Here is a 26,273-nt window from a genome sequence, read left to right on the forward strand (position 1 = left end):
GAGCTGGGGTCGCTGACCCAGCGAGTCAGTGTCAGGAGCCCTGCCATAGCAGAGCTCACAGAAGCCCATCTGAGACAGCCAAACAGATGTGTGGAGGGCTGGTGCGAGGCAGCCGAGGCGGAGCTGCAGTGGGGAATTCTCCAGATGACAGCCAGGAGGGCTGGATGCAGGAGCCACAGCAGCGGAGGCTGCTGTGCTGAGTGAGCTCTGCAGCAGCTGAGAGCCAGGCAAACAGCAGCACGAGTGTGGGGTTAGCCTTCACATGCTGAACAGATTTTGCTAATATCACTTTGTTATGCAAATATGTAATTATTTCATTTCCTCTAGAGGAGTATTTGTGGTTTCCTGTTCCCTGGGACTTCCGAGTGCTTGTGTGAAGGGAACAAATAGCTGCAGAGTTCCTGGGTTGTGCACTCTGTGGCAAGCTCTGAGAAAGTGAAAAACGTTGAAGTTTTGGTGGAGGTTTGAAATGGGGCTTTTGGAGGGAATGCTGGAGGGTGGTGAGGCTGGCCCTGACAATGGCACGGGACTTGCTCACCATTTAAATAAACTTAATTTGCATTGAAGCCTGTCCTCTGCCAGGGCTAAGGAATTAAAATGCCAGGTCAGGTTGCTGCACAGGCTGGAGACTGGTGATCAGGATAGAGCTGCTCAGGGCCTGGAGTTGTGCTGGCTGCAGCTGGAGGGCAGGATATGTCTGGATAACTGGTTTGCAGCACTTGTGTGGAAGAAGCAGAAAAGGAATAGCAGAGAAGCGCAGTTCCCTTGGAGGTCAGGTGTGAGAGTTTTTGGCTGTGGAGAGGAGCTGCCGACGTGGTTTGGTTTGGATGGTGCGCTCACAAGGCTTTGGCATTTTAACAATCTCCTGGAGTGGGGGATATTCTTAAACTTTGCAAGCTGCAGAACCCTGTGTAATGAGTGTCCTGATATGTTACAGGGACAGACAGCCCATAAAGCGAGGGATTTTTGAAACCCTGTGTGTGCCTGCGGCAGCTCTTTGAAAAGGAGGATTCAGAGGAGGCTCCTAATGCCCCGAGATGTCACTTTTTCCTTTCTGTTGCACACGCAGTGTCCTCTTTCTCTCTCCTTGCTGGCTGTAACAGGCTTGTATAGGGCTAACTTTCTATTTTAGACGCTTAGCTACAATCAAGTGATGGGGTAAGGTTCTGGGAACCAAATACGGGGTTAATTTTGCATAAACGGGGCTTTCTGCCATTCAAAGGATTTTAAATAAAAGCTCAGCCATAGGGTGCTTGAGCTTCCAAGTTGAGCTAGAAGGAGTTCTTGTCTAATCCCCTTTTGCTTGAGAATGGTGTTACAGATACGCAGTGTCTCTGAGGGCTTATTTAATTTTTTGTCAACTCAGGTAATTCTCGATTTACAGTGGTTTAATCTCAAGAGTCAGGAAGCTGCTCAGAGGTTGTGTCATCCAGCAAATGGCTTGGTGCTGTAGGTGTAGGACAGGATTCAGTTATGCCAGTTTTGATTTAAAGACTTGTGGTGCGTTGTTGCTTGGGGATTTTTATGTTGCTTCTTTCAACAGTAGGAAAAAACTGAAATCCTGAAATGGTAACTTCCAGTTGCGTAGAGAGCCTGCTTTGGGACTGACACTTCTGCCATGGATATAAGCCAGGGACTGCTGCATGTGCTGAATTTTTCAGCCATCAGTTTAAATAATTTTGTTTTCTTTCTGCACGGATCTGTATTGGTTTTATTACTTGTGTCAAAAAAAAAAAGGCAATTTATACCTTAATGTTTTAATTATGAGCTTATTAATTATGTTTACTTGTATTGCTAGCTTTTATATTGCCTTTAATGTGCATTTCTTACCTAATGAGAAGTAGAGATAATGGTACTACTTGCATGGATAGTGACGTGGTTTGTGTTTCCACATCTATGGATGTGATTTGGAGATGCGTGTGGCAGCTTCGGTGCCTCAGCACTGTTTGAAGATAAGTCACTGCCATGAGTTGTATCTGAGCCTTCAAATGTGGGAACGTATAAAAATCACTGCTCTGCTGTTGAGAATCTTCACTTTCCTCCCTACCTGCTGGTTGGCACTCGGCTCTCGTAGGTACAGATGGGCTCATACAACTGCATAACAATGCCTGCTACCCATCCTAATTTCAGTGTAATTTGAGAGGCAATACATAATCTGTCGTAGTGTTCTATTCAGGGCTGGATAATTGCACACTTGCTGTAGCCTGTGGGAAGGCCACATGCCCCTGCTGGAAGTGCTACGTGCTAAGCTCTGTGTGCTGGTCTGTAGGCCAGTGTTGTTATCTCCCTCCTTCAGCTTAGAAACCAAGCTGCTCTTGGGAAGCAGCACACTTCTGAACTGCGACACTGCAGCGAGGCTCCTCTTCCACCTCCCGTGTGTTCCCTGCCCTAGGTACAGATGAGGCACTCCTTTGTTGCCAAGCTGGTTTGCTGAGGGACAGCGTCCCGTGTGCTGGGCTGTTGTGTGAGGCTGAGACATTTCTGCCCTTTGGTGCTGAAAGACAGCAAATGCGGGAGGCACATGGAATTGTCTCAGCCGAGCGAGGAGCACCTTGCCGTGCCCTGCTGTAAGTGGAGAATTTCTCTAGGTGCACGTCTCCTCCCACGGGCTCCGGGCTGCTCAGGGCAGCTCTGCCAGTCCCGGCCGGGTTGGGGACAGCCGAGGGTCACTGAGCGTGGCTGGTACTCCGGAGAAGGAGGCAGAAGCCCAGCACGACCCAGTGAGCATCGCTTCCACCTGCCCGCGGTGGGCTGTGTTCCGCTGCCAGCCAAGCCTCGAGGCGTTCCGGGGGAGAAGCGCGAGCGCGCTACTACTCGCGATTTTATTTTATTTTATTTTTTTTTTCAATGCGATCACGTTATTGTACGGCCTTTGGGAGGGGCTGGGTGGAGGCGGGCAGGGGACCGTCCTCCGCCTCGATCGCCGTCCGCCCAGGGGATGGAGTTTCCAGAGCATCCCCTCCCTCAGTCCCGTCCCGTCGCTGCGCTCCCCTGGGGTGGCGGCTCTCCGCACTTGGCCCCCGCCGGAGCGAGGGCGGGCGGGGCGAGCGCCGCGCTTCCCCCGCTCCCTGCGCGCCTCGGGGCTGCTCCGAGCGCCGGCCGTGCCGGGAGCAGCACCGCCGCCTCTGCCCCTCAGCAACCTGCCCGGCTGGGAATAAAACCCCCCGCTCCCCGCCGCCAAGGGAGGGCGGTCCGGACCGCGGAGCTTTCCTCCGCCCCGATTTTTGTAGTTTTTTTTTTTCCTTTTCTCCTTTTTTTCCCCTTTACCCCTTTCTCCTTCTCCAGGAGAGAACGCCCCGAGCGCGCTTTCCGCGCAGTGCCGCGCTCGCCTGGCCCGAGCGGCCCCGGGCGGGGCGGAGGGGCGGGATGGCGGCGTCGGCCCGCTGGGTGTTGTGCCTGTGCCTGGGCTGGGGCTGCCTGTGCCTGGCTCTGGGGGACGCGCTGCGGCCGCGCCGGCTCGGGCTGCGGCGCCGGGCCGCGCCGGGGGCCGTGCGGGGCGGCCGCGCCCGGGCGGCCGCAGGTGAGGACGGCGCGGGGCAGCGGCGGCCCGGGCGGCCGGCGGACAGGGTGGCGGAGCACATGCTGAGGCTCTACGAGCAGTACCGCGGCGGCCGGGAGCCGCCGACACCGGCCGGGCCGTGGCTCCGCCGGGGCAACACGGTGCGCGGCTTCCGCCCGCTGCCGGCAGGTGAGTGCGCACCGCGGCCGCGGGGTCGGAGCATCGCTGGGGCGGTGCCCCGAGAGCTCGGTGGAGGGAAGAAATGAGAGAATTGGAGGAGTATCGCTTCCTGCGGGGGCTGTGGTGTTTGACGTTATGTCCTGTGCTTAAATTATTGCTTTACCGCTTCTGCTCTGCTTCAAGCATCACTGTCATCACGCTGGCTGAGCACAGTGTGAGGGAGGTGGAGTAATTAGCGGAGCTTCTCTGGAGTCCCCCGTTTGTTAGTGGTGTTCTGCACGTGTAGCTTCTGTTGGAGCCAAGGGCTGGTTTGCACCTGATGGAGCCGTGACATGCTTGGGGTTACTGACAGTGAGATGCAGCGGCAGATGAGTTCAGTTTAAGCATCACTTGGTGGCGTAAATACTTCATCTTGGCATCTTTGGAAAGGGCACTTACGTCTCTCCGTGGTTACACACTGGCATGCACAGGTAGATGGGTGAAAATGTAAAAACATTTTCTGTAAGGGAGGGGGACGAGTTTAACATGCCAGCATCTCAAAAGAACCATGTCCTAGCAGAAAGAGAAGTTCCTGTCTTGGTGCTAACCCTAACGCTTTCCTCTTGTGGTCTTTGTGCATGTGAGCTCCACAAGGGCTAAATGGAATGGCCAGCACCCAAAGATGTGCATCGCTGGGATGTCCTTCCCTTATCTCCTGCACCCCAAAACCTTGCTGCGTGTGGCACAGCTGTCACAGCACACACAGAAGCCCCATTTCCCAGTCTCTTACTTTTCTTTACACGGGTGCACTGACCCAGTGGCTTTTTCCTGGGCAAGCATCTATCGGTAAAAGTGAGAGCTGTCCGTGAGTTTCAGTGACTTGCTTCAAGTCCTTCCTGTCCTAGGAAAGAGAGCTGTGGGTGGCAGGCTTCCTTGCTTCTTCAAAAGCAACAATGTCTTTTATAAGGCAGCTCTTTGGGAGACCAAATACAATGAGGAATGAGTGGCTTTGGTGACTTAGGTTTCAACCCTGCAAGTATTCCTGTCTGCAGGAGAGGCTTTAGAGGAGTAATTACCCTGGGTTTGGAGCATTGAGAGCCAGGACTCTCCAGCTTGCTGCTCCTACTGAAGAGCTCTCTTGCCTTTCTCACGTGACTTGTTTGCCTCGTCAAGTCTTATGTCCATGACTGTCGCTGAATTAAGCCTACCAAAAGAGGGGAGGATATAATATTTACTACAGCTCCCCCCCCACTCAAAAAAAAGAGGAGAGGTTGTTAATGATCCCAAGCAGAGCAATATTTGCTCTGTTACACATATCTGATTAAAGCCATTTATTGTTCTAAGCCTTGAATGTTGTTGGTTGAAATCCCATCTCCGTGGTCTTTCTGATTCTATTAGTACTCTCACTTGATGTTGAGTGGCAGCAGTCCTATAAACACACTGCATGCTAATCCCTTTCCTCCTCCTCCAGTACTTTCACAGATCGAGTGCCAAAGCAATAAATTGGTTTAAAAAATTGTTGACACTTTAATAAGTATTTATGCAAAATATTTAACCAGTTATCTGTTGTCTTTCTCTTGCCATTGGCAGCAGCAGCAGCTTATTTGGTGTGGTTATTGATGGCAGAAAGTCTGTTTCCAGAAAGCCCTTATATGTGATGTTCCTCAGGGCGGTGGGTGCAATGGAAAGACTTTTTCTGACTTCTTCCTTGGGCCCAACTGCCTGACAAGGCCTGCCATGGAAATGGCACATCCAGCAGTATTCCCCTTTCAAGGTACTTTGTCTCTAGATCCTCTGCTTTGACTGTTGTACTCCTTGGCTCCAAATTTCAGTCTCCCATGGGTTTCCCCTTGTCCTTAATGGGATGCATCAGTTAATTTAATATGTGACTTTGCTATTAAACCTTCATATTTTACCAGTCCCTCTGCCAGCCCCTTCAGGACTCAGCTTTTTGTCTGCTAGGAGCAGAAGTTCCCCCAGAATCCTCCTGTGTCTCCTCCATCCACAGCAAGAGGTCTTGAAGCAAATTTTCAGTGGTTTCATTTGCAGTTTAACTTTGCAGTTTAGTCTGACATTTTCAGGAGAGAAACTCTTCTGAAGCACAGATTTTCTGAGCTCTCAAAGGTAGCTGTGAAACCTTTCTGTCCTTGCTTTTCCTCTGCAGGGGCTTCTGGTTCTTCTGCAGCACATGGGAAAGGCCTTTCCCAAATCTCCCAGGTAACCCAGCAGACAAATTGTTGAGAGTCTGGAGCGTTGTGTGATGAGACCAAAATCTCGTAGGATTTGTTGAAACTCATCCCTGTTTCTGGTCAAAGAGCAGTGGTGTCGCACGTGGCAGCTGCAGCCCTGTCACCAGCAGCCAGCAAAACCCAGCATGACTGATTAATCAAAGCAAGCATCCTCATTCCTCTGAAAAGCAAGTTTCTCTTTCTGCCGCTCAGTTCTCCGAGGGGATGGGACCAGAGCTTCAGCCTCGTGTGGCAGCTCTTTAAAGCCTCCATCGCACGCTGCCCTGAAACCTCTCATGCACCAGAATTCACAATCATCACAAAATCAGGCTTGTTTGGGCTGGGGGTTTTGGCCATTGATTTTGATGAATGTTCATGCGATCATTCAGGTAAATTTGTTTGCAGTTAATGTTGCTAAATTATCTGGGAGCATAATTGTACAGTTTGAATAGCTCAGGAAAAGGGACCTTGCCTGTGACAAAGCTGAAAAGAAACCCCAGTCCTGAAATCCATGAGGAGTGCAGTAAGGATGTACATACATCTTTCTCAGAGTGTTTAGTTATACTTTAGCACCGTTATCTCTGATGGACTTAACTGTGGTAATTTGTTTCTCTGTATCTGAGTTGAGGGATGTTCAGCCCCTGATTTCTGTGGCAGCTCTTCTCACTGTTGCAGGACATTTCTGGGATGACTGGTAGTCCTTGTATTGCTTTGGACAGGCCTTTTTCAGTTCTTTACCTGTGGGTGCCACAGGAGTGAGCGGTTTTCCATCCCTTGTGGCTCTCAAAGGCACATGGGTGACCTGTCAAAGGTCAGGTGATCTGTGAGCCACAATGGAACACACGGGCAGCTCTGGTAAGGGAACTCTGAAGCTGTGCTCCTGCCCATGCATCCGTGTCTGTGCACGGCTGCTCTCTCCTCCAGAAAGAGAACTAAGCAGAAACCTGCTTACCCTCAGCACTGCCTCCAGAGGTGTGCTGGTGGCTGCCCAGGCTCAGGGTTTGGAGGTCAGATACAGCATGAAAAAATAAAAGAGAGCGGCAAGATAAAAGCCTCAAATGCAGATTAGGTTTAGTTCTGAAAGTATTTTTAATCCTAGCATCACTTAAGGAGCACGGCTTGCAAATGAGTCCTGACTTTAATTGGAAGGCCCTCCTAATGGTGTTATAGTAAAGCTATACAGTCAGAAATTACTTTAAACTCTTTTTTATTGACTGAAGTTCAAGTAATTTCAGGTATTACACCTGCCCCTAGGCCAATTCTTGTGGTTTTAGAACTATGTTCTCCTCCCTTTCCCAAGGCCTGTCTTTCCTTTGTTGTGGTGCCCACGCAAACAGGGGAAGCAGAGCAGGCACGGGGAAAGCAGCGCCTCAGCGGCTCCCATCAGCCTGCAGAAACCAGCCCAGGCCAAACGCTGGCCCCTCGGAGCACCAGGGGTTCCTTGCAACAAGAGCTTTACAAATATTCAGTCAGGAGACTTTCGTTTTTTCCTTCTGTGTGTTTCTTCTGTTTGGTTTTGGGTTTTTTTTGGTGCACCCCTGTAAATGCAATGCAAGCAGTAGCATCCTGGTATTTTTCAGGAACTCGACAATCATTAAGCTATGATTTGGGCAGGTGGGCCCAAATCTGCAAGCCTCTGAGGCAAGTGGGCAGGATCTGTAGGTTTGGCCTCTCAGGACAGAATTTCTGGCTTCTGTCACTGTGTGTCTTGCAGCGGTGCCACGCACGTGAGTGACCTGTGTTCAGAGCTCCCTGCCAGTCCCTGTTTATAGGACAGTGTTTCCTACTTCAGCGTGAGGAGCTGTGGCATCAGAGGAGAGGCTGTGCACAAGTTGCTTTTCACCCCAGCAGCCCAAGTGTGATGAATTGTGGCTGTGAGGAAGAGTGAGGTCGGCTCTCCTGCCCGGATTTGTGGGTGTACCCCCTTGGTTTGCTTGGCTTGTGCTAGCTTCAAGCTAGATGCTGTGTTCAGTTTTCACACCTCCTGTGGTCCTCCTGTTTAAAATATATAGCAAAGAGATCAAATGGCCAGCATGCAATGTGCAGATTTGTGGGTTTCGTATCATGAAACCCTCATGTAAGTTAGGTCCTGGGATGCAGTGTTGCTGTTTCTACACAAGTTCTTTATTTGGGCGGCTGATAGCTGGTGAACTTGCTCCTGTTTTATATTGAGTTGTTAGCTGCTGTGATCTTACCTGCTTTGCTAAAAGAATTAGTAAAACCAGTTTGGCACCAGGTCCTATGCTCTTTCAAAAGGGAGAACCGCATCCTATCTTTTCCTTTTGCATAGAACACAAATTGGTACTAGGAAGCAGCAGTCAAGCAAAAGGAAATTGGGAGAAAAGAGCAAATCTGGTTTCCAAATCTCTTTCTACAGAGGAACTTGTTCCCGTTTCCAGCTCCAAGTGAACTTTTGTACGTGGGCTGTGAACCGATGAGAACAAAGTTTTACACTGGAAACGCTGATCCGTCCTTAACCGGGCCCTGGCACAGGACACCTCTAATATCTCCTTTAAATGGTGGCTAATGGTGACTGTATAACTAAATAGTTCTCGTTACTGCATCCTTTTTCACCTGTGGGATAGATTTGGCAGTCCATAAAAATGTCAGGGCATCCTCTATAAAGGTAAACACACATGTTCGCAGACTCGTTCCAGCTTTTTGATGCCTGAAATCCCCCTTGTGACAGGAATCTGTTTGTGCCAGCGATGTCTGTCTTGCTAGACCTACTGCACTTCCTTAAAAATACTCTTTCAATGCCAGTCACGCTTCCTTGCAGCTGTGGGTTGGTGTGGGGAGGCGAGGAAGCACGGGCCATGCCCCTAAGATCCAGCAGGTACTTCAGCTGCAGTGCCAGGAGCTGGGTTCCAGCTGCTACTAAACAGCCTGGAATGGTTTCCAGCAGAGCAAAAGCAAAGTCTTGTTTCAATTAAATGAAATTTTTCTGAGCAAAAGATGCTTTTGTAGTTATTTGGAAGCTGCATCTTTCTTGGTGTGTAATTTTTCAGGGTAATTTCTAGCCCAGGGAACGCTTATTTCAGTGCAGTGCTCACACCTGGGAGTTGGGTGTCGGTGTGGCACAAGTGGTGTACTGAACCTGGTACTCCCAAATTGTGATGCAGCCCCGGGTCATGCAGTTGGGTTTCTCGAGGCAGAATCTGGTGAATCCACAGATATCTGTGCTGGCCACTAGTAAGTGTTTTTGAGGTGATTTTGCAGATGAAAGATCGGAGAACTCGGAGCTGCTGAAGCTGGGAGGTGGTTGTGTGGGAAAACAGCACCATCTACTGCAAGTGCTTCGTCTTGGCAGGCTGGAATTTAGCTTTTAACCGAAATTATAGACCCCTCTGTGTCTGCCCCATGCTGTCCAGAACTTCTGGATGAACAAAAGCAGCTTCCTTTGTCTTCCAATACAATATGCCAGTTTAGAACAGGCGAGCCTTTTTAAGTGGCATTGGTAATGAAAATTAAGATCAAAACTTGTCCTTCAACATACAGAAGTGATTGAAATAATAGCTTCTTAAAAGGTGTCTAGTACAAGTGTAATCAAGGGCTGGTTTTGGCTTGAGGAATACAAATCAGGATGGAATTCCAGGTAAATCTGGCTCCGTAGGCATCTGCAATAATAGTGGTACCTGAGATTTCAGCACTTGCTAAGTTATCTATGTGCTCTGCTGTCAGATTAGGCTGAATGTTTAAACAAAGATGATTCCTTAGATGATTTGGCCTTTCCACTGTTTTGGTCCTTTTCCACTGAAGAAGATGTGCAGGTTTTTTCCATAATTTCCATGAAGCAGTGCATCTGCTAAGTTGGGGAGAAGGGGTTCTTTCTTTCTTCTTGCTTTTTTAATGTATTGATTGGAATACTATGACACAAAAATGTTCAGAAGAGGAGGAAGCTGCTTGGATTGCTGGGGTAGGGATGGGGTAGCACAGGGAGAGTCCAGGCTTTTGCCACACTTACCTGAATGGCACTGGCCATTGGGATGCTACAGGCTGGAGGCACTGAACGTCACACAGAACGTGAATTTGTCAATGTCTGTGTAAGATGAGTACTGAAAATTATGTTTTCACTTGCCTGGGCAAGGGACTTCCGACCTTGTGTGGAGGGTGGGAGTGGTGTGGCTGGTCATCCCTAGTCTGTGGCCATCTCTGTGCTTGTCATTGCTTGGACTGACCCTTTGGAGAGGCTTTTCACATGCTGTGGTGTCCAAAAAACATTTCATTCTGCATTTCCCTAATGGGTCGAGATGTTTCCAGCCCTTTGGGCGGGGCTGCAGACCATACCTTAACTACACTGTATTTGAGTTTTCCCTCCCAGTCTGGTTTTACAGCTTGACATTCAGATCTGTATTTCTCTTTCTCTGAAGGATGGACATAACTGCAGCCCACAGGGAATTTTAAAAAAAGAATTGCACCTTCCTCTTGAGCCTTGCTGTTGCACCTTTGGGGGGGGTTAGAGTCCCCCACGTGTTCCACCCCACGAGCCCTCAAATCTGGTTTTTGAATTGGCTTTGTTTGGGCTACCAGGGTTGTTCTAGACTATCTGCCTGCCTTCAGCTGTATTAGTAAATACCTTCTAACTCTGGCATGAAAATTGATGAAGTGTCCAAGATGGAATGACTAAATGTACCCAGTGTGGCTGACTGTTCTAGAGGGAAACTTCAGGCATGAGTAGTGTCTGATTTAGCTAAAAGGCTGTCAGAGCAGCCATATGTCCCCTCGGGATGACATTTTTAGATGCCCATATTCTTACGTGATTAATTCTTTTTCTAGGGAGCCCCGAGGGCCAGGAGATGTACGTTTTTAACCTGACATCACTCACGGAGTCTGAAAATGTCCTGTCAGCTTCGGTGTATTATTATGTTGGTGATCTGCTGCACGTGGAGTGGAACTGTTCCCAGCCCAGTGGCTGTTCTCATCACCGGCACAGGCCACCTGAAATTCAGATACGTCTTTCGGTTTGGACCTTTCCTTCAGCTGGGAACCCGACTCGCAGCCTGGGACATTTCCTCATAAATGTCTCCTCTGCCTACCAGGATGTCCTTTCCTGGCAGTGGAAGGATATCACTCGGCTCCTGCACGAAGCAAAGCGAAACAACGAGCTGCTGCTCAGTGTTAAAATGGATCTGCCCGGCCGCCATGCCTGGGAAAGGGCATCTTCCTCCTACGAGCCCTACATCCTGATTTACGCCAACGATTCCGCTATCTCGGAGCCAGAGAGCGTCGTCTCCACCTTGCGAGGCCACCGTCACCCTCTGGCCAGGGTCCTTCCCAAGCCAGAGGGCCACAGGAGGAGCAGCACCAACATCCAGCGGAGGAAGCGCTCCGCAGGCGCCCTGCTGCCACTGCAGAACAACGAGCTGCCGGGAGCCAAGTACCAGTACGGCGAGGAGCACAGCTGGGAGGCCACCAAGCCCTACAAGGCCTTCCAGCCACAGCTGGCAGACAGGGCCAGGAGTAAGAAGAAGCAGAGGAAGAGTCACGTGCACAAGAGCCAGACTCTGCAGTTTGATGAGCAGACACTGAAGAAGGCCAGGAGGAAGCAGTGGAACGAGCCGAGGAGTTGCGCCCGGCGCTACCTCAAGGTGGATTTTGCAGACATCGGCTGGAGCGAGTGGATTATTTCCCCGAAGTCCTTTGATGCCTATTACTGCTCAGGAGAATGCCAATTCCCAATTCCAAAGGTATGAGTGATGCTTTTTCACTGTCTGTTACCATAAACTGGGCATTTTGTTTCCCACAAAAGGCAGTAAAAGGCAGCCAGCGATGCAAGCCAGATCTGGAAAACTGTTTGGTAGGCAGTGCTTGTTGTGCCCAAAAGGAGCCCAGAGCCCCTCCACAGGGAGTGGCAAGGCTGCCCCAAGGGCAGGGAGCTCCAGCTCTGGGCACTGCCAGGTGTGGTTGGGGTGCCGCAGAGTCGAGTGAATCACTTCTGGTTCACTGGACCCAGGGGATCCAAAACCAGTGGATCCAGGCCCGCTCACTTTCAAAATATCCCGTAGTTTGTATGAGCTGGTTGCATGTGGGTAGCAGGGGAGGCTGATGTGCTCTTGGCCCTGTAACCTGGATAGATGAACTCTGCTCCACATGTCCAGTGTCATTCTTAGCAACATTCTTAGTGAGTCCTGGAGGCTGCCTAGACCTGGGAGTAGGACATGGGATTTGAGGCTGGCCTAAAACGAGGGTATGCACAAGTAACAGCTGCAGGAAACATCAGTCAAGGCAGGGCTCTTGGACTCACTGCAGCATTTCATTCCAGAGTCTTTGGTCCTGCCACAGTGAAGCCAGAGCAGTTGGTTCCAAAATATATGTGGCATTTCAGTGGCTTAAGGAGCCAAGGGAGTCTCCCTTGGAAAGTGATGGGTGGAAGAATTGCACCAAAGGGGATGGCACCCAGACAAAGCAAGCTGGGTTCCTCTCCTGGGAGGAGGAGAAGACTTGCCTAGCTGCAGTGACACTCCTCAGGGCACTGGTGTTCTGCCTTTTGGCTTGTGACCAGCAGGCTCCCAGCTGCTGGCTCCCAGTTATTTTGGGGAGAATGCTGCCCAGCAGCTGAGTAAGGAAACATGACTGGGTGCTACCAGAGCTTTCACTTCCCTTTGAAGACAGAAATTATGCAGAAATCTGAGTTATATGATAATCCAAAACTTGTTTTAAATCCTGGCTGATGCTGCTGAGGAGTATAGGTACTCTTGAATTCCAAACAAACCAACAGAAATGTCTTTGATCAGCTTAGATGGGGACTTACAACTTCATGCACTAATGTGCTGAGCAAACGAGATGATGAGCTGGAATTCACAGTTATTCCTGCTCTTTTTGCAGGTCCATATCTAACCCTTAAGACTGACTTTTTTCCCAGAACCAAGGAATCTCTCATTGCAGCAACACTGCAAATTGAACGTTTGGCCAAAACGACCTGGTTCTGTGTATTTCCCAGGGACATATGATGGGATACACACTGAACTGTTTTGATTCCCAGATTGTGTGTGTAAGAACAACTCTAAAAACCAAAGAAAAAGTCCCTGGCTAAAAGCTGTATTGTGTGCATGTTTCATACCCAGCTCTCTCTTGTACAGGTACTTGGATCAGGAAGCATTTCAGGGTGCAGTTACCTTACCAGGCAGATTTGCTTTCTGTTCAGAGCAAACCTATAAAAAGTGTGTCCCTTTTTATAAATGTAGGAAACTTTGTCCTTTGAAGTTTCTTCCCTGAGGAAAATGTCACTTTAGTATGAGGCACAGCTGTCTTGGACGCTCCTTCCTCAGCAGTGCAGGTCTCAACAGGGCCCTTCAACGAAGCAATTTTATTATAAAATCCATGGCATTGTGGGTCAGTAACATGTTCTGCTGTGTCTGTCTCTTGCAGGCCATGAAGCCATCCAACCACGCCACCATCCAGAGCATTGTGAGAGCCGTCGGAGTCGTCCCCGGCATTCCCGAGCCTTGCTGTGTTCCTGACAAAATGTCTTCTCTCAGTATCTTGTTCTTTGATGAGAACAAGAACGTGGTTCTGAAGGTGTACCCCAACATGACAGTGGAGTCCTGTGCGTGCCGATAACGCCTTGGGCCCTGCCAGGGTGATGGCTGGCTGCCCGGGGAAGGGGGTGGGCAGGAGTCTCATCACACCTGCTTCGTGTTTGCACTGCCAATGCATTTCCTTTGGACAGGAAAGAGAAAATGTAAAGATTTCCAGTCAGTCAGAGTGGGAGCAGGATGGATTGCAAGCAGTCATTCCAAGGAGGGTGAACACAAACTTCCTTTGTCCGTGATTCTGACCGAGACACCGGGCTTGGCAATGGGACCTGACTGTACCTGTTGGAAGCAAGAGCTGAAAGAAGAACCTGCAGATTTTTGAGACTGCCCAAAGGGACATAGTGATCTATTTTCGTACAAGAATTTGGAAGCAGCACAGGCTGGTACTTCTTATCTCTGTTCTAATGGTGGGGAGAGGTTAGACATGTAGTAGTCTTCATTTTAAAGCTGAGTTTCTTGCCTTAGGTTTTAGAGTAGTACAGCAAGGCAGCAAAACCAATCTGACATCCTGAAAGCTGTAGGTCAGCCCTCGTGGCCGTGCACCTCCTTGGTAGGAGGTTATCCACCTTGTGTGTGAGTTCCTTTGCACTGACACGTGCTCTGTGCTTCAGCTCTTGGGAGCTCCAAGCAGCGCTGCTGAGGGCATCACTCAGCCTTCTGCCATGGATACCACGCTCAGTGAGGTGCCATGAGTTCTGGAATGCTCTTCCAAAACCTGTGGGCTGTCTGCCTGCAAGGATGCTGTGGCCAGGTTGTGCAGCGGCCTCTTCTCCCAGGTGACAAGTGACAGGAGCAGAGGTCACAGCCTCAAGCTGCACCAGGGGCGGGTCAGGCTGGGCTTGAGGAAGAATTTCTGCATGGAGAGATGGTCAGGCAGTGGGAGGGGCTGGAGTCACCCTGCTCGGAGCTGTTCAGGAAAGGATCAGACTGGGCACTCAGTGCTCTGATTTAGCTGGCAAAAAGTGGTGATTTAGTGGTGATTCACTCTTCCATACTCTGGGGGCCCTGAACTCTGCAGCAGCAGGGTGTCACTCCTGGGGCAGGGCTGGCCCCAAAGATTGGCACCCTCAGCTGAGCAGAGGCTTGTGAGTTTGCAGGATGGGTTGTTCAGTGGCTCCTTTTTCCTTGTAAAACCAGCATTTTAAGTGATTTCTGGGGAAAGGTTTATCTGTGTACAGACTGTCAATTTTAAAAAGTGAAAATCACCCCCCAAAAATAAAAATTATTTTGTATATGGAAAGAAACTTTTACAGATGCTTCTAATTTATTTTATATCCACGGCCCTCCTAATGTATCCTCCTTCATCTCAGCATTCTTCAAACCATGCAGTTTTCTCTGTCAGTGCAAGGATGAACTGCCAGGACTGCAGGGGAGCTCCAAAGGGCAGGTGCACCCGCAGTGTTTCACTGCTGGTCTGTATTGTTTTCCTTCAGGAATGTGGACATTGTGCTCGGAATTCCGGAGAAGCGGAAAATAAAATGACTTTAAAATGAAAATCTCTGTTTTCCTGTGTGGCACTTGGCGTTTCCAAGAACATTCGAGGCTGCCTGGGAGAGTCTGTTCAGGCTTCTGGTGCTCGGGGCTGTGGTGTTTGTGTGCAGAAAACATCCCAGGCTGCCCGCCCCGGGTGTGGATGTGCATTTCCACGGTTCCTCAGAGTGGGAAAATGCCAAGAGGCTGGTGGGAAGGGCTTTCTCCCAGGCTGGGCATCATCAAGACACCTCAAGTTCAGTTTTTAAATGTTTGTTGTCTTTTGTTTCCCAGCCCAGGGCTAAGCTGGAGAAAAGGTGGACAGAGTAGCAAGTGGGACTCCCATGTTTAGATCCATCCTTGCATTCCAGGTTCTCCTGCTGGGTCTGTGCTGCCTAAAGGAAGGAAATGCTGGGGGTACCTGCTTGTTCACCTTGGAAGAGACACTGAGCATGAAATTGCAGGGCAGCTGCACTTGTGTAGTGGCTGCAGGAGAAGCATCTTGCCCTCTGTGTCCCTGCATCCCTCTGTCCCTGCCCAGTGTTTGGCACCCTGTCTTTTTCTCTGTCCTTCTCCCTGCCTCACTCATGCTCCTTTTTTATTTTCCCTGTGCTGTTGTTCCTCGTGGGATCCTCATGTCCCATTCCCCGTTCCTGTTCTTTTTTATTTCCTCTCTGTCATACTGCCCATCCCATTTATTTTCTTTTTGGCAGAGGGTTTCCAATTTCCTCCCGCACCCCGTTCTTCCTTTTATTCCTGTGTCCTCCCTCTGCCCGGGTGTTATGTTTTTAAAGGATTTTTTTTTTAAGGTTTACAGTGGTTTTTATGGGCCGTGGCATGAAGTAGAGGTTAGGTTTTTAGTGATGATGTGGTGCTTTTATTAGCGTCAGTATGCAGTGCTTGTCTTGGCGAGTCTGAGTTACTGTCATGTAGTTAATTAGTATTTATAATCACATTTTTGTTTAGTATATTACCGGGGTTTTATTTATTTGGATTGTTTAATTGTAGTGTATGTCTCATTGTTACGGAGAATTCAGGATATGTTGTCCATGGTTACATTTATCTTTAGGCTTCGTGCTTATTTCTAGGAGGTATTTTTGTTTTGATGGTTTGAGGCATTGTGGGTTTATTGAGTTAGGAATGACTTTTTTGTTATAATCAATTTATCTGTGATATTTTTATAGCTTGATTTACTTGGTGGTTGTTTTTTATTAGTTTTATTTTTGGGAACACTGGTATTTATATGGTTGATTTTTTTAGGAAGATTTTTCTGCGTCGTGATTTTTTTGCTTTTTAGTAGTGTAGGATTTTTAAATCGTTAATTAGTCTGGTGGTTATTTTTGGTTATTTTACAGAGTATTGGTTACTCTTTATGAATTAGTGTGAGGTAGAGTTCTGGTTATTTCTTTAGTAACGTTTGGGGTCAATTGTATGGTTTTGAGTTCATTAAGTTGCTTTGGTTTATTTTTATTGACCAGATTTTGTGGTTTGCTGTGTGGGTTTCTTTAGGGTTGTTTTTTATTTTTGTTTCATTTGTGATGTGATAAGAATTTTATTGAAAAGAGCATAGTGTGCTGGTTTTTTGCCAGTAGTTGGTTGGCTGGTGGAGCTATTTTTTTTTTTTTTGACAATATTGGTGGGAATTTGGCGTTGTTTGTTCTGTCATTTTATTTTTGGGAATTAGATTTTCAATGCAAAATTGTAACTAAAATTTAAAAAACCAAATATATAAATATAGAAATGGGAATATAAAACTTAAATTTTAAATATAAACAGAATGCATATAAACATCAATAATATTATAATGTTTAATACAGAGTATTTAATATGTTTATATAAATACATCTAAATATAGATTGTAAATATAAATAAAATTGCATATAAAATATAATACAGACATTTATTTATATATCTTTATTTATATATAAATACAAAATAATAGAAATCTATACAATACAAATCATACTGTATATATCTTATTATATTATAGTATATTCATATATATTATATATATACAAATATAGTGCATCAATGTATCATAATATAATATATAACCAGTTGTGCATGTGAATATCAAAAATATAAATGAAAAAATATTTAAATTCAGTTTAAAAAAGGGGAGTTTTTTATTTGGTAATAGGCAGGGTTTTTATTATAAAAATTATAAATGAAATACAGGTAAAAATCTAAGTATAGAAATATATACATAAGGATATATATAAAAATTAAAAAACTACATAAATATAAATATTAGCAGTACATATGACATATAAAGAAAAAATTTTATTATTACATTATGGTGTATATTATATGTATTTATAAATATAATACATCAATATAAATGATAAATGCAAATGTGAATATGATTATGAAAAATACAAATATAAAAATATTTAAATATAGTTTAAAACAACGGGCTTTTTTTGTATTTATTTGGTTAGAGGAAGGGGTTTTATTTTTAATAATATGAATATGCATATTATTTTTATATGGTTCTAAATATAGAAATATACAATCAATATATAAAGATATATATAAATACAAAATGTGAATAAATATAAGTAATAGGAAGAGATGTAATGCAGAATATAAATAACACTATACAACAAAATACATTTTAAATCTAAACGTGAATATAAATATGAAGACTATAACTTTAAAAATTGAAATACAGTTTCAAATAAAGGGGTTTTTTTGGTTTTTATGTGGGTAGAGGCAGGGGATTTTATTTAAAATAATATAAGCACATAATATAAATCTAAATCTAGAAATATATAATCAGCAGCGCCGCGGGCGGGCGCGTTTCTGACAGGCATCGGCCTAAACACCACAGTTGGCTGAAGACCTCTCTCAGCCGCCATCTTGGGAGTGGCGTTTCGCGGACTCTCTTGACCTTCTCAAGGTGGCGACAAAAGGGCGGGAAAATCGAGGACCCCGGCCCATCTACTGGACCGCCTGCACGGCACACCAACGCCGGCGCAACCCAGGTGGGATTTTCTGTGGCGTTTCCTGTGCCGTCCACACGGGTTGTGGACTCAGCGGCGCCGCAGATGGGCTTGTTTTTGGGGAGCGTGGACAGGCTTTAGTATAGATACCTCTCCCTGACGAGGTCCTGCAGCGGCGGCCATCTTGAAAGTGGCGCGTCGCGGACTCGCTTGATCTTCTCAAGCTGGCGGCAAAAAAGCGGGAAAATCGAGGACCACGGGCTGTCTAATGAGCTGCCTGCACGGCACACCAACGTCGGCGCGGCTCCAGCGAAATTTTCTGTGGCGTTTCCAGTACAGTAGACACGGGCTGTGGGCTCAAAAAACGCCGCGGGCGGGCACGTTTTGCACGGCCGGCGACAGGCTTTAGAATTGATGCCTCGCTTTGCCGAGGTCCTGCAGCGGCCGCCATCTTGGGCGTGGCGTGTCGCGGACTCGCTTGACCTTCTCAAGAGGGCGGCAAAAAGGGCGGGAAAATCCAGGTCAGCCGATAATGGCCGAGTGTACCCGAAGAGGCCATGATAGCCGAGAATAGCAGAGTTGTGCGGATAATAGCCGAGTTTAGCCGAAGGGCCGACAATAGCCGAGTTCATCCGAAGTGCTGAATATGACCGGCTTGAACCGAACCGGGTTCAGCCGAAACAAGCCGAGTTTAGACGAAAAGCCGAACCAAACCATGGCTGCGTGTCCGTGTTTTAATGGTGTAACCAGGCGGACTCAGGAAAACCAACAGACGCAGCAGATTTCTGTCTGGACTGTGAGAAGTGGGCTGTGTCTGGGAGAGGGAGAGACGCTGTTGGAGCGTGGCAATAGCGCCAGGTATGAGCTGTGAGGGTGAGGAAGGCTCAGAGCAGCCCCAGGTGTGAGGGTGAGGATGAGGAGGGCTCAGAGCAGCCCCAGGTGTGAGGGTGAGGGTGAGGAGGGCTCAGAGCAGCCCCAGGTGTGAGGGTGAGGATGAGGAGGGCTCAGAGCAGCCCCAGGTGTGAGGGTGAGGAGGGGGCGGCTCCTGCCGGAGGGAGGCTGTTTTAGGGGAAGGTTTCCCTCAGCTCCCTTTTTCCTGGAGCTGCTGAGCAGAGGGGTTTGTTGGGGGCTCCCGGGGCTGTCCCGTGGAAGGACGGGAAGCTTCTCGGAGGGTCTGGGGGAAACACCTGGATACGCGCTTGGAGCATTGCTGAAGGGAGGTGCCGAGGGACAGAGCTCCGTGCCGGGAAGCAGCAGCCGGACAGGTGAGCTCGTGTGGAAAAAGAAATGAAAAAGAAGGAAGGGGTGTTGTTATGAGGGAAAAAAATATTAAAAATACTGTCTGTGTTTGAGCTGTGGGGGTTCCTCCTCCACTTGCGGTTTTGTGGGTATTGGCTTGAGGGAAAACCTGCCTTTTCCAGTCTGTCAGGGGTGGTGGGGACGTCCCTGTGCTCTATCCTAAACGGAAGGGGAAAAACGTCGTCGCACTAAGGGTTTGATTTGGAGTTTGCCGCCGCCCATTTCCGTCACCCTTAGGTTTAAATGGAGGGGGCAGCGCTGTTGTCCCTCCTTTTGAAGGGTTTGAGCTGAGGGGCCGAGCCGTGCCGAGCCGAGCCGTGCCAGGCGGCAGAGGCGGCGCTGGCCCCGGCCGGAGGAGCCGCTTTCCTGCCGGGAGCGCGGGTTTTAATTACTGACATTTCTTTTACGTCGTGGCTCTGAGGTGTTTTTTTTAGGGATTTATTGCGTGGTTTTAATTTTTTGCAGTCGGTGCGTGGTGAGCTTCTTGCTCTCGGTTCGGGCGTTGATGGGAAGGATGTTTTTGAATTGAGGTTTTTTTGTCGCCTTTTTTTTCCCCCCCAGATATTATGTTTTTTAGAGTTTAGAATGATTTTTATGTGAAGTAGAGGTTAGGTTTTCAGTTCTGTTGTGGTGGCTTTCATTAGCGTGAGCATGAAGTGTTTGTCTTGGGGGTTTTTGAGGTAGTTTTTAACTATTTTGGGTTTTTAACATTTTTAATTGCATTTTTAAAATTATCTTACCGGGCTTTTACTTATTTGGTTTGTTTGGTTGGAGTGCATGATTACGGATAATTTGGGAGATATTGTTTACAGTTACCCATATTTAGGCTTTGTGTTTATTTTGGGTTTTTTTTTATTTTGATGGGTTGAGGCATTTTGGGTATTTTGAGTTAGGAATGCTTTTTTGTAGTTAATTTATTTGTTTTTGGTTTGTTTTTTGGGATTTTATTTTGGTCATTTGTTGTATTTGGCTGTTGTATATTCGTTTTATTTTTGGGAGCATGGATATCTATATTGTGGATATTTTCAGGTAGTTTTTTTATGTGAGTAGTTATTTTCTTATTTTTTGAAGTAGTTCATTACTTCAGGTTTTTTAGTTATTTTTATAGGGCGTTGGTTATTCTTTGAGGTAGAATTTTGGTTATTTTTTTACTAACTTTCAGCATCAGTTGTACGGTTTGGAGTTGAGTAAATTGGTTTGATTTTTTTTTTAGTAGTTTTTGTGATTTGCTGCGTGTGTTTTTATAGGGTTTTCTTTGATTTTCGTTGCATTTTTGTGATGTGATAAGAATTGTTAGTGAAAAGAGTGTTGTGTGGTTTTTTTCCTGGTAGTTGTTTGGCTGGTGGAGCTGTTTTGATGCTTTTGGACGATATTGGTGGGAATTTCATGCTGTTTGTTTTGTCATTTTATTTAGGAATTGTATTTTCAATGTTAAATCATAACTATAACTACAATTAAACAAAACCAACATATGTACAGAAATGAGAATAAAAAACTTAAAATTTAAAAACAGACAGAATATATAAAAATAAAATATGTAACATAAATTGTATTATATATTACAATAAGATACTGTATTGTTTAATATAGAGTGTTTTATATGCTTATAGGCCTATAAATATTGATTATAAATATAAACAAAACCCCCATACAAAATCTGAATATGGAAATGTGTTACAATTATATGCAGACATACATAAAAACAGAAAATATCTATAAATATAAAATAATATAAATCGATATAACACATAATTCAGGTTATACTGCATATATCTTATTGTAGTACATTATATGAAATATATATAAAATATATAAATATAGCACATCAATATGTTATAATAGTATATATAGCAAATTATAAACATAGAAATATTTTTTTTAAATAATTTAAAAGTTGGGGTTTTTTTGTTTAGCAATAAGCAGGGTTTTTATTATAAAAAATACAATAATGAATTAATACAAATAATATAAATGTAGAAATCTAAGTGTAGAAATATAAATACATGAAGATATATATCAGAAATTAAAATACAAGAAAAAATGAGCTGTAGCAGTAGATATGATATATAATATAAATAAACATTCATCATTATTAGATTGATATATATGATGTAGAATTAGCAATATAATATGTCAATAGAAGCTATAAATAGAAATTTGAATATAATTATGCAAAGTAGAAATATAGAAATATTTCAATATAGCTTAAAAGAAAGCTTTTTTTGGTATTTATTTGGTGAGAGATGGGGTTTTTATTTTAAATAACATAAGTAGTATATAAATATAAATATCGAAATATACAATCAAAATACAAAAATATTTAAAAAAAATACGAAATGTAAATATATATATAAATAATAGTAATAGACGTAATATGAATTTCATGACACATCAACGTCCGCTATAAATACGCGCGTGAATATAAATACAAAATATATTTAAATATGGTTTTAAAGAAAGGGGGCCTTTCGGTTCCTGCTGAGTTAGAGGCAGGTTTTTGGGGTGTTTATTTTAGGAGTTTTGGAGGGGATCCCTCCCTGTCCGGTTCTGCCCCTCCCCTGCCCGTGTGGCCACAGCGCGGCACCGCAGCCCGGACACTCGGCCCGCAGGAAATGGCATTGTCGCCTACAATTTCCAGCAGGACAGTCACCTTCCCAAGGCAATAAGAAGCCCCAGCTTGCAGTGCCTTGCTCCTCTTAGCCAGGGGTTGCTTTGTTCAGAAAAGCCTTCTGTGCAGGTATGGAAAGCAGTTTATTGGATGCCCCTATGGAGCTGCACGAAGAGGGTTGGGATTAGATACTGTTTAAGGTCCCTCCCAGCCCAAACCATTCTTAGATTCTGTGGTTATGGAAGCTTTGCAAGGCAAACACTTGGTGGAAGCAAACAGCCCAGTGTACATGCAGCTGAAGCTCAGCCAGCCCTGTGGTCATGGAGGCCATCAAAGCAAAATTGTTTGTGAGCAAATCAGAATAATTTGGAACATTTCTGAACTTTTTTTTTGGTCTAAGTTCATGATATAGGTTCCTTTACTGCTTGTAGAGAAATGATGAATCTTTTTCTGGGGACACGGAGTTAAATGCAATTTTTTGTTTGTTTAACTGCAAACTCGTCGTCAGAACTAAGAGTAACTCATCAGCATTTTCTGTGCTCAGTATTGCTGTGGGTTTGCAATATATGGCCACATTTTCCTTAAAGTATCTCATCGTACTGCTGGGATAATTCCTGTACTGCAACCATGAGAAACCTGTCCTTACTATTAGCATATTTTTATCCTGCTGATAGTGAGTTTGGTAGTTGAACTCTAGAGCACTCATGCTTCCTGCATGGTGCTGAGGCTGATCATGGCCATTACAGAGAGGGGTGCAGCAGGTGTCACAGCCTCTAAACACCCATAAAGTTTTAATAGGACTTGCAGCACTTGATAGTGTGAGTTAATAGGGTGTTCAGGCTGAAAAGGATTTGTATGTGGCGCTGTGTGTTTGTGCAAGTGGTCAGTCACTGAAGCATCCTGCTCTCTGCTGAAATGTAACCCATTGGTGTCAACAAGACATTAAGATACTTCTGCTTTCAGTTCTGAGGCTTTCAGACATTAGGCCTCTATTATGAATCAAAAAAAAGGCCATGTTCTGGGGGAATGGCACAAAACCTGACAGGCAGTTGTAAACTTGTGCACAGAGCAATGGCATGAGGAACATCTGACCCAGCTGAGCAGACATCAGAGGGTCTGATTGATAAGATTCAGGAGAGAACTCCTGAGAAGCCAAGAATTTCCTGAGTTAAATGAGACTTGGCAGTTCACAGCCCACCCCCAGCCCCTCCTTTCCAAAAGCAAGGCAGGCCGTGCAGCTTAAGGGAGGAGAAGAGGTGCAGGGGGAAAGTGCTCAGGCAGGATGGGGCAAGACAGGGAGCACCTGGAAACATTGCCAGCTATTGAAACTTGATGAACAAGGAGATGCTGCTGTCCTTACATGGGCTGAACATCTATGGCAGGAGGACCATGATTCAATCTACTGAAGAAATGGGGTGAAAACGAGTTACTTCTCTTTTTATCTTGTTCTCTGAGAGCGTTCAAAGCTAGGAGAGATGGAGTAACCTGCTGCTGGGGCTAGGCCAGATTCTGCAGCATTGATTCATGTGGAGGGAAGGAGGGAGGCTTCAAGCCATGTGAATGAGAGCTGCAGGAGTTAGTAAAAATGACCTGGTAAGTTCCCTGGGGAAAAGAGAACTTCCTGAGTGTGGGGTTTTGCTGGTCTGTGTGGTTAGGACAGTGCAGTGCTTGTGGGAAGAGACTTCTTCACCTCTGAGCATGTTCCTGTGAGTGTTCATTCCCAGCAGCGGTGACTTGGAGCCCGTGTGCCAAATGTGGGATAAAAACCCTGGGCTGCTGCTGGGCTGGGCTCTGGAGCATCAGAAATCACACTGATTTCTTCAGTTTTCCTCAGTTTACATCTCACTACCTCTAACAATCCTTGCTTCCACTCTGTAAATGAGCATTATGCTGTTTAAAAAAAAAACAAAACAAACTATGTTGCTGACAGATGCAGTTTGCTATCAAACTGCTGGAAGAGAGCAGATCTGTAGGTTTTGTCTTCCTCACAGTACAATTGCATTTACTTTAGTGCATATTTAATGTATCTCCGTGGAAAGCTTCTACCATGCCATTTTAGTGCAGTAGTTCTGCTGAACTTTGCTGGATGGTAGCAAATAAAAACAAAGGATGTGGAGAGCACTAAAGAAGCAGCTGTACCCTCTTTTCCCCCTCACCTAACTTCCCGTGCTCTCCCTTCTGTGGCCTTTCATGTATTTAGGCAGACAGCTAACAACATCCCCAAAGACTGTCTCAAACTTGCAGATAATCCTTGGGATGCCAGGCTCCAGGCAGCCTTTGGAAGCACTTACTGTGCGTGGGTTCCCGGCAGATGACTGGACACACTCTGGCTGTTTGTACCTGCTCTGAGTATGGGCACTGGCAGTGTGCTTGTATGAATGTATGCCCAGAAGCAGAGCTGGGGAAGCTGAACAGCTTACCTGGAGAAGAATTTCTCTTCCTAGCGTGCAGCAAAGAGACACCTGCTATTCAAAGCTCCTCACAGGGCTCCAGGTAAACCAGGCAGAGTTCTCAGTTGCCAGCAGCTCCCAGCGGCATCCCAGGAAGGCTCCTCTCGCTCCAGCCCCAGTCAGTGAACTCCACCGGCACAGTCACATCTCATTTGTAGCCAGCCTGTCCTTTCGGAGCGAGCAGCCAGCTGGAACGACGCACACCTCTGCTCAGCACAGCGTTCCACACGCAGCTTCCTTCTCGGGCACGAGGATAACGCCGCGGAGCCGCCGGGCTCCGGCAGAAAGGCTGCGGGAGCTCCGGGATCCCCGCAGGAGCCGCTGCTCGCGCTCCCTGTGCCGGAGTCAGCTCCGTCTGCCGCGGCTCTCCGGGAGCAGCGAGGCGGCTTCGCGGGGCTGAGAGCGGCAGCAGCGGCCGATTCCTGCCGCTACCCAGCCCGCAGACCTGCAGGCACCCGGAGCTGCTCTGGTGTCATTCCGGCCGGGGGGGATGCTCGGTTCGGAGATGAGCTGCGCTCCTCTCCCGCCGCCCTGATGGATTCCGTGCTCCGCCAGGATTTACAGCTGTCACCGTGCGGCTGGACCACCTCCCCTCCCGCCCGCCCAAAATGCGGGAGGGAAGCGCCTCTCCCAGCTCCCGGTTTTACACCTGGAGCCCGCAGCGGAAAGCCTTGGAGAAAGGAGAAGTTGGCGGAATCACTGCTCTGGCAGGAGGATGCTTGTGCTCCCCATCACCCCTCACCGTCTGTCTCCAGGTGCTGAAAAAAGAGGCTTAGCAAAATCCCAGCACTGGAAGGTGTTTGGTTCCTACTTGTGTTAGGTCACCGATAAGATCACCTGGTACAATAAAAGGTGGGTTTTAGTCATGCCCAAAATCAAGCAGGGGTCACCCAACAAGCTGATTACAGGTGATCTCCCTGGCACAGAAAATATTCAGTGCTCGGAGGTGAAAAGTATTTTCTTGCTGTATGTGACACAAGTTCCACCTATTTGTTGCATAATTTCTTATTAAAATCCTTCATTTCATCCAGCTGGAGACAAAACCTACCAAAAACGTGATTGCTACGTGACTCCAAATTATATTACAGAGGCAAAACGAAACACTTTCTATATTAAAAGAATTAGATTTCATTCCAATCTAATTTTCAATTTTTGCCAGCTTGACATCTTTCACTCCTAAACCATTCTTTGTACAATACACCTTGGAATTGAAATTCAGCCAATTTGGTGCAGCAAATGCGAGGAGAAAATAGTTTTGTTCAAGGAGACTGGAACAGACCCGTTCTGAGATGATGAATGACGCTGTAAACTCAGATTTGAATCACAGGAGGGTCAGCTCAACCTCTCGTGTTTCCAAAGCAGGGTGAATAAATGGTGTTCCATGCAGTTCACCATTTACATCCTTCAGCTGGGGCCTTCCACACGAAGAGCTGTTTGCTGTCTGTGACTATCCAAGTTTCAAGGATGGTAGAGATTCCAAACTGGGGACTAATTGATTCATTCTGGCTAAATTAGAAAATGAGGGAAAATTAAGACTCGAGCTACATCTGAGTAATTTCCTGCAATTTCTAATTACAAAGCACTTGCTGGGAGATCTTTTAAAAATGCCTTGCACCTATGGCCCGGCTCTGGATTTGGGATTTGTTTTCCAAAGACTGTTGGGAATGCTGGGCACGGGGATCCCACTGCAGCTGGGTGTGAGCCAGGTGCCTCCTTGCATCCTGTGTGAATGTCAGAGCTTTGGTCAGGCTGTAAACTAAAACAGCCAAACCGAGTCACAGAGTTTCTTCCCAACACAAGGAAATCTTCTGCTGCGGTTTGTCCAAAATCTGCCGGAGCTTCCACTGCTAATCTGATGGTGTGGAAAGAAAATGCACTTGGTTGTTGCTCTTGGTACTGCTGTCCTTGGCTCCTGGCTGCACTTGGAGCACTGCAGAGGTGCCTGTGAGCAGGAGGGTTTGGCTGAGGGCCAGCTGTGCTGCTCCAGATGTGGTGGGAGCAGCGCTCTGCCCCTGGAAGCCCTCGCGGCGGATGTTCCCGGGTGTGGCTGCACAAACTGTTAAGAGTGTTTTAGTTCAGA

The 26,273-nt window shown here is 46.7% G+C and overlaps 1 protein-coding gene across 2 annotated transcripts in view; it reads left to right on the top strand.

Annotated features, from left to right (window-relative positions):
* Window positions 1-14,917, top strand: part of BMP3 (bone morphogenetic protein 3) — a 31,151-nt gene extending 16,234 nt beyond the window's left edge. Inside the window, exons 1-3 of one of the 2 annotated variants that reach the window (XM_064416331.1) lie at window positions 2,900-3,688; window positions 10,663-11,573; window positions 13,255-14,917. In XM_064416331.1, coding sequence (XP_064272401.1) covers window positions 3,367-3,688; window positions 10,663-11,573; window positions 13,255-13,446 — 1,425 coding nt within the window. In that variant the 5' untranslated portion in view covers window positions 2,900-3,366 and the 3' untranslated portion in view covers window positions 13,447-14,917. Of the gene's footprint in view, window positions 1-2,899; window positions 3,689-10,662; window positions 11,574-13,254 lie in introns of those variants that run through there. The other variant, XM_064416332.1, reaches the window with a different exon arrangement.
* The last annotated feature ends 11,356 nt before the right edge of the window (window positions 14,918-26,273 follow it).

The sequence above is a fragment of the Passer domesticus genome, chromosome 4, assembly GCF_036417665.1.
Source record: "Passer domesticus isolate bPasDom1 chromosome 4, bPasDom1.hap1, whole genome shotgun sequence".
NCBI classification, from domain to species: Eukaryota; Metazoa; Chordata; class Aves; order Passeriformes; family Passeridae; genus Passer; species Passer domesticus.